Genomic DNA, 8,986 nt, shown 5'->3' with positions numbered 1-8,986 from the left:
TCTGATGTATTCCACATTCCCAAAGGTTATACTGAAAATGATGATTCATTTACTTCTGCCTCTCTGCTCCTCTTGTCCTTCACGCATGTGCATTTGTATTTCCTGATGATTATAAGAGCACAGCTTATACAAATTATAGAATAAATAATTGCTTAAAATCTTTCTGAAATTAAATTTATTTATTTATTTATTTATTTATTTTTTTTTTTTTTTTTTTTTAGCAGTGATTGGGAGATATTATCTATTAGTTTTCATAAAAATACTTTATCCCATCACTGGAATATACATAGTCATCTTAGTGACTAATAAACATCTGGTTCATACATGACAAATATATTTCTAAATATTAAAAAATAGTGAGTAATATAGTTTACAGACACACTTTCAAATTCTTCATACATTTGTTCTGCCTATCTCCAATAACTCACAATTTTTTCACATTTTCTGTTGATAATTATAAAATGTACAATGTTTTAAAAGAATATGCATGGCACATTACAATTTAACTGAATATACTGCTATAGCTACATAAAAAAACCAACATCTTATACAAAATATTGTGCATATAATTTGCAAATGCAGTCTGGGAGTATGAAAGTTTATCTAGTGCAAAAACAGCAGAGGCAATAGAAAATAAATAACCACATTAAAGTGACTGTTCTGCAGATGAACATATCAGACACATTAAAAGTTAAATAGTTGTATTTTTTTAGGCACAATGTTTATTAAAAAAGGGATTTCTTCTTGTTTAAATACTTTCTCACATGGTAATTTATTTCTGCTTTATATCAGTACCACAATATTTACACATACTGCTTAGGGAATCAGAACAAAAAATAATAAAATCTTCAGATTTATAAAACTGTTACACTCACACATTTTCTAATTTATAATATTAAAGCAATTACAACTAACTCCTATCACAAAAAAAATGTGAAGTTATCCATGTCAAAACTATTAACAGTCATTAGTCATCAGGAACAAAATATCTAAGTACAAATGTTATGATTGTGAAAAATGAGAAGGAAAACCAGTCTCATTCCACTAACCATTTATTATGCTTCCTCACTAATATGCATTGAAACATAACAAGTAATAATAAGTTCTTTTTGATCATAGACTAGGGGAAAAAAACTGGTCTTATAATGAACATGAAATATGACATTGTTATGTCATATAAATAATGCGAGGACAAAGAATCAGATCATTGGCTGGCCTTAATATCAATTAGCACAAGAGTAATGTAAACATTTCAGCATGAAGAGACAATCAGCTTAGGATAAAGAGTACTTCATCTTATTTGAAAAAGAATTCAGAGGAGGACATATATTTCAAACTACAAAATTCTGATTACAGTATAATGAATAGACATTTAACACACCAGGAAGGAGCTACTAATAAAGTACAGCACATTTTAGATGAGGTAACAAATCTGTATGATTGCTCTGTACAAAAGAATATCCATTATGCTATGGAATGTGCCACTTTATGGTAAAAAAAAAATTATACTGACTGACAGAAGAGCAAGCAGATATACCTCATCTAACTGCCATTATACTGTTTTGTATAACTAATAATAAAATAAATTCCGATAAGGTTGTTTTGAATATAAGAGAAAAATAAAGTATTATTTCAGAGATACAACTGTGCCAGGAATATTTACTAGAATTTTGTTTTAAATTCTAATGCATGCACAGTTAAGTTGTTCTTGTTAATAATAAATTATTTTCTTTCACATTTTGTCTAACTGTTGTGGGTGTTCTCCAACACATATTTGCACTATAAAATGTTTGGAAAAAGTGCCTTTATCAGACATGTAATAATGTTAGTGATTAAACCTTATTATTGTAAGGATCATAGTAACACTCCTGCCAAAACATTTTTGTTCACTGTGTACATTGTAAATTTCTGTTCATTGCCTTTGTGGGAAAGAGTAGAGTAATCAGATGGACTGGTGTGTCTTAAATTCAACAGAAATCATTTGCACAGTCAAGGGAAAGTAATACTGATAGACAATGGAGGCATTTATCCACAATTAGTATGTTTCCTGTATAAGCAATATCAGCATGGAACATAATTTACTAGCAACATTCAAACAGTACATATTCATTCCTAAAATTACAGTTGAATCTGTGACATTCCTAACTGAAGTAAGTACATTCACAGCAAAGGTGTTTCTTTCCTGTACCTACTGAAGGTACTGGCTATGGATGCAGCCACCAATCAAACAAAAAGAATGTTTCCAACAATTTGTATGCAGATGTTCCTACATCAACAATGGTTATCCTTTATATTCTTATGCAACATAATTTCATAATAATTTCGAAAAATTAAATCAATGTAATGAAATTGACTTAATAACTCTTCACATTACTCATTAAATAAAATGAAAAAAAAAAAAAAAAACCACACATGACATTACTAAGGCTGTTGCTGCTGCATTTGTGCTTGCATTTTGGCTAACATCTCTTGCATTCGTCGAAGTTCTGCTTCTTTCTCTTGCAGGATACGATCCTTCTCACCTGCACCAACTTTCTCCTCTGGCAACACCCTACCCAGAAAAAAAGACACACATAGTAATGTAGAATTCAACAATGCGAGTCAATAACCAACTCACTGTATAGTGGAGACATTGGGCAATACACACACAGATAAATGCGAACTGGGCACGAGAGTAATTAAACGCAGATTCTAAATATTCTAAACAGAAAAGACAAATGAAAAGCTCTCTAATTCTAATGTTCCTTTTTTCTTTGGTAAAAGAAGATAATACAATATGCAGAGGGTATACAGGTGTTCTCAAGAGAAGGATAAATCAATAAAAGGTGGTCAGCAATTAAAAGTTCTGAAACATCTCTGGGATATTATGACAAGTTTCACTGCATGTGCAAAATAGTGATTTATTGATGGTCAGTTTTGTGTAGGAGAGGATGTCTATGTGTGATACTTAGAACAAAACAACTTTGAGAGTTCCCTTGTTATGAAATATCAGCTCACTTGTCTCTGCAGTCTTGTGCATGTTGTCACCCACAGAACTCATCCTGAGTGATAGCTCAGTATCATTTCAGCAAGAGATCTTTATAGGGCTGTTTTTAACACTCTCATTTGGATAAATACTGAACAATATGCCTCTTTTGGCAAAACACAGGAAAATGATGTAGCTGTAAAGAGGAATGTCATCCTCATTCTTCCTCTTAACCACTATGGAGCCCAATGTTTTAATAGGTATCCATTTATGTACAAGTAAAACCATAAAAAAAGGTCCCAACAAAGCTTTAAATAACACACACACTTGTGTGCAAAACTTAATGACGTACTGTCACATGGCGAGAGGTGGGAACACACAATGCACCCAATAACACTGTCGAACATAACTGTTCTGGTGGTGCAGGTGCTAAGGTGTGAACAGACATAATTGGGCATGGGTGCATTAACCTCCAAATCTCTGAACACAGTACACTCACTGGTCAATGTTGTAGTGACACTGTACTCCTTCCCCATGTGTGTCATTTCATTTCAGTAGTGCATTTTCATGGATTACATTGTTCGGTCGCATCAAACTGTGCAGGTAGAGGGGCTCTTGGAACAAGAGTATATTGAATGATTGGACTAGCCTGCCCATTCCCCTGAATTAAATCCCACTGAGAAGCTGTGGAATGTGTTGGGGAGACGTATTGCAGCACACAAGTACCAACGACCATCCAGTGCTGGTGAAAGAATGGATGCCATAGACAACCATCATAAATTGCAGTGGCTTCAGTGTAATTACTGTCTTTAAATAAGGGTGTAATTTCTGTTCATCTCATTTCACAATTCTTTCAGTCACCTTCTGTACTACACTGTAGCAGTTTTTTTCTACGTATGGTCCACGTTTCATTGAGCTGCCATACACGGCAGTGACACATTATGCGAAAGTTACTTTCCTCCTTTAGTTTTGTACACAAATGTGCTATTATATTGGTACCGGAAGATTGTATTTTGTTTGTGGATAGTTGAAAATGCAAGTGCTTATTCACCTTACATTTATTAGGTGTAAGCAACAAAATATTTTTGTATTTGCAGTTAAATGTTGTAGCATTAGCATTTATTGTGTCTTTGCATAATAACTGATTCATAAGTCTGCTTAATTTACTTCAGGAGCTATAATTAATTTCTCTACTTTTTTTGTTTATTTATTTATCTTTAAGTTTGTGCAGAGACAAAACTGACCACTAGTGATGGTTGTAGGAACTAATGGAGGTCCATTAGCGGAGGGGTATGATACGAGTTTTTATTTATTGATGCACAAAAATTATGAAGAAACCAGTGAGGCCCTTCTCTTGAAATGCAGAGTGGGTAATCTGAGTAAACTGTTAGGGGAATAAAAGAGAATCAGTATTCTTCACACACATTTAGAAGCAGCAAAACATGAACTTTCCAGGTTGTGGATAGTGGACCATTCAGAGAATGCTTTCTGAGATTATATTCTCATCATTAATATTTAAGCTGGATGTAAAAACAGTGCAATTAACTAATTGCTTTAGGGCTGTGTAAGATTATTTCAATTTTTAAGCAAAGTACATTTAATTGTGGTCTTCTACAGATCTCCCATTTTATACTACAGGGTGTAGACTTGAAAGTGTGCTAAGCTCAGGTCACAAGCAAGATCAGCATTAATATTTGAACTACAATGTTTCCAGTTTTATTTACAGGTTATTTCACGAACAATAATAAATATTTTAGGTGGTGTTACTACAGACCAATTTGAACAAATCGTTCCATACGAAATGTGTCCAGTTTTTATTGTTTATCAAGATACAGATTTTAGACTGTAACCCATACAAATATTCACAAGTGGTGCTACATAAAGGCAAATAATTAACACAGTAATACTTGTTCTGGACTCACAGTGTCCCAGAATTTTTAAATGACTTACCTTGACCGTCCATTTATTAATGATATCGACTATAGCAATTCAGATATTTTGGTCATATTCAAGTGGTTACTGGTGCTCAGAACAATGCAGTAGCCAGTGTTAATAAGAAGTATAAAAATGACAGGAGCTTCTATGGCTTGTGTCAACCTCTGTCACATGGATAATAATAATGTGATGCATAGGATGCTGTGTTTTCCGCACCTGTGCACTTGAAAGATTGAATTTTCAATGGTGGATGTTGTTAATAAATGTACAACCAATGCCCAACATAATCTCATTAAAAAAATAAGAATGATTAAGTTTGAAGCTGTTTTCCATAAATCACACCTCCAACTTCAATGCACTTTCAAACTCTCGAGAGTAGTTTTTCTGAGGTCATCTTGGCATTATTTTATGAGAAATGCATTAGTCATTATTCAAATGATCAATTCCTGTACTTTGCTTACTTTTAATTTGTAGACTTCACCTTTCAAACCATACCCTCAGGCAAAAATCTGAAGAGGTGATGTCCTGAGACCTATGCAGGCAAGAAATATGATGATTTTTGTTGATCCATCTACATGGGGAGATATGGTGCTACCTGATGACTCGAATGTGCAGGAGATCCATCATGCTGGGAGAACATAGCTATCCTTGTAGCCCAACAAACCTCTTCGAATAATTTTGGAAGCTCATTCTCAGGGGGCTAGATAACTGGGCCCTGTAAGACAATGCAGTAACACAACAGGCCAAATCCAGTGACTGTCTATCATACCAGATTGTACATAAACAGAGAAGTGTTACTGAAAATATGTATCCACAAAGGCATGTGGATTTTCATTGGATCATTGATGTGAGTTATGAGCGTTATTCATACCATCACGAGAGAAATGGTGTCAACATTAAATAGTATTAATGGGGGTTACTTGGTAATTTTCTTTTAATTTACATCTGAAAATCTGAAGTTTATCACTCAATGCTCTTCATTTCTAGTTACATGACCAACACTTCAACAGATACGTAAATTATGCCACAAAAGCCTACTCACAAAGTTCGAAGAACCAGCTTTAATTGAGGATCTAGAAATATACTATGGCTACCTATATATTGCTCCAGTGGAGACTGCAAAAACACTTAAGAGATTAGACTAATTACAGTGAACAAAGAAGCATTTATATAGAAAAGACATGTGATACAATGCTTTCTTCCACGCACTTCACTCTGGTTAGCAGACTATAGGCAGACTACAGATGTACACATAGATTGGTTTGGAGAGCAGGCTAGCATTTAATATCAGGTTTAAGCAACACTAGTCCAGAGCAAGACCCTTCTTTGTGCTAATGTCTTCCAAATGTGCAACACACAGTCCTAGAGTGTCAGTAGGAGATAATTGCAAGTCCCATCTTATCAGCTTCCTCACACTGGCTCTTATGTTCTCTATGCTATTCAAGATGAGATCCTTTGCAGGCTAACAGAGGAGTCTGGTTTTACAGCTCCCAGTAAACCTAGCCATTACACATTTACTGGCAATAATGATCTTGGAATCATACCTGTTGGACATCGTACCATCACAAAGGGTAACACTGGAGATTACCTGCTACAAAAGATCCTGAATGGCAGTAAGGGCACAATCAAATCAATGAAGTATTTCAAACCCTCATGACAATCTCCATATCAACCTGAAACAAATGTATACATACTGAATAAAGGTGAAACTAACCCCCTCTAAGTTTGTATGCATACAACTTGTCATGACTTCTTTTTCTATTCAAAACGGGTATTCATCATTGAATATTATGTGTCTCCACTTTTCATTAAAGACAAAAGCATGTGGTGATATTTTGCAGTCCCGTCTTTTGAAGATGCTTTTCAACAGGACAATGTAGCTTCCTTCAGTCATTACGAAATGCTCTTGGAACTCCAGAGAAATAAAATAAGGACACTCCTGTAAGGTTTCAGTCAGCAACACATCTTCCTTCTTTGCTGAAGTGGGTTGCAAACCACCACTTGGAATCATCTCCACTTATTCTATCCCCTCATCCAACTCAGTACTGTTTGAAATGGTGTTCAGTACCGTAGAAATACAGTCCTTGCAAGTCCTATAAAATTGTCTTCAATACTATATCATAATTACCTGCCAAGTGTGTCTAAATGACAAACCTTGAGACTAGCACTGAGCTTCTATTTAGAGGCAAATAAATGCATATTTATGAATGGCCATGCACCCAATTCATTATATTTATTGTTTGCAGCATAACTGATGCGTGTCTGACAGAGCAGTTTCTTTTGTTCCTTCTGAATTACGAAAATTTAATCTTATCACCACCAATGCCCTATAGTATTGTGACTCTACAGAATGCATAAGTATTCCTCATTTTAATGAGTCACTTTGTTTGCTGTGGATTTTACAATCATACTTGATCCTTCCAGGCCTGAAAGTTGTTAACATCTATACTATATATAACTTATGCATCTATTTACACTGATGTGACAAAAGTTATGGGACAGAGATACGCACATATACAGATGGCAGTAGTATCAGGAATACAAGGTGCAAAAGGGCAGCGTTTTGGCGGAGCTGTTGATTTATACTCTGGTGATGCATATGAAAATATTTCCGATGACATTATGGCCACATGAAAGGAATTACCAGACTTTGAATGCAGAATGGCAGTTTGGGCTATATGCATGGGATATTCCATTTCAAAAAACGCTAAAGAATTCAATATTCTGAGATCCAGTGTCAAGAGGACCAAATATCAGGTGTTACGTTTCACCTCAGACAACGCAGTGGCCAACAGACTTCACTTAATGACTGAGAGCAGTGGCATTTTCACTGAGTTGTCAGTGCTAACAGACAAGCAACTGTGTGTGAAATAACTGGAGAAATCAATGTGGGATATATGCCAAACATAACCATCAGGAAAGAGCGGGTAAATTTGGGGCAGCAGATGACTGAAATGAGTGCCTTTGCTAATAGCATGACATCACCTGCAGTGCCTGTCCTGAGCTCATGACCATTCTGACTGGAAAACCATGGCTTAGTCAGATGAGTCCCAATTCCAGTTGGTAAAAACTGATAGTAGGGTCAAAGTGTGGCACAGACCCCACGAAGCCATGGACTCAAACAGTCAAGAAGACACTGTGCAAGCTACTGGTGACTCCACAATGGCATGGGCTATGTTTACTGGGTCCTCTGGTCCAACTGAAGCAATCATTGACTGGAAATTGTTATTTTCGGCTCCTTGGAGACTACTTGCAGCCATTCATAAACTTCTTGTTCCCAAACAATGGTGGAATTTTTATGGATAACAATGTGCCATGTCACTGGGCCACTATTGTTCACAACTGGTCCGAAGAACGTTCTGGACAATTCAAATGAATGATTTGGCCACTTGGCTCACCCGACATAAACCTCATCAAATATTCATGGAACGTAATCGAAAGATCAGTTCATGCACAAAATCCTGCGCCAGCCACACTTTCACAATTATGGCAGCATGGCTCAATATTTATGCAGGAAACTTAATAGAGCTGTTGAGTCCATGCCGCAATAGTTGCTGCACTACACCAGGCAAAAGGAGGTCAGAGACAACATTAAGAGGTCTCCCATGCCTTATCACCGTAGTGTATTGTTCAAATGCAATGTCCATATGTAATTTTATTACTCTGGTTTCAAAGTGTTAATTTTTTGTGCTTCACCAAACTGATTAATAGAAAACACATTTTTGTTTATCCAGACAATTGATGGCCTGCTAACCAGACTCAAAACCAAGAAATTTATTTTTTATCAATAACACTTCTCATGCCTTAGATATCACTTATTGAATACTTCCAGTTTCAACATAACAGAAACTATAAAACACTTACGTTTGCCTTTTTGGCACCGAAGCTCCTTTAGCAAGTCGCTCAGATCTGTAATTTTCGTAGTGTACTTCCTGTGTCACTTCCTGCAAGTCCTGCATGTGGGTTCTGCAAACAAATGAGATTGTTAATATTCCATAAGTAATCCCTCCATTTTTCCTTAAGATCTCTAAACTGCCAATGCCCCCAAAAGCTTTAGAAGCTCAGAACTTACATCAATTATCAGAT

General features: G+C 35.7%; 1 protein-coding gene across 1 annotated transcript in view; it reads right to left on the bottom strand.

Moving 5' to 3' along the window:
* Nucleotides 1-224: 224 nt before the first annotated feature.
* LOC124545130 (septin-1) overlaps nt 225-8,986 on the bottom strand; it is a 54,770-nt gene continuing 46,008 nt past the window's right edge. The window contains exons 8-9 of the mRNA XM_047123956.1: nt 8,765-8,866; nt 225-2,551 (exon numbers count right to left, since the gene is read on the bottom strand). Coding sequence (XP_046979912.1) covers nt 2,422-2,551; nt 8,765-8,866 — 232 coding nt within the window. The 3' untranslated portion in view covers nt 225-2,421. The remainder of the gene's footprint in view (nt 2,552-8,764; nt 8,867-8,986) is intronic.

The sequence above is a fragment of the Schistocerca americana genome, chromosome 8, assembly GCF_021461395.2.
Source record: "Schistocerca americana isolate TAMUIC-IGC-003095 chromosome 8, iqSchAmer2.1, whole genome shotgun sequence".
In the NCBI taxonomy this organism is placed as follows: Eukaryota; Metazoa; Arthropoda; class Insecta; order Orthoptera; family Acrididae; genus Schistocerca; species Schistocerca americana.
The sequence above is the reverse complement of the archived record's forward strand: the minus strand, read 5'-3'. Positions and strand labels throughout refer to the sequence as shown.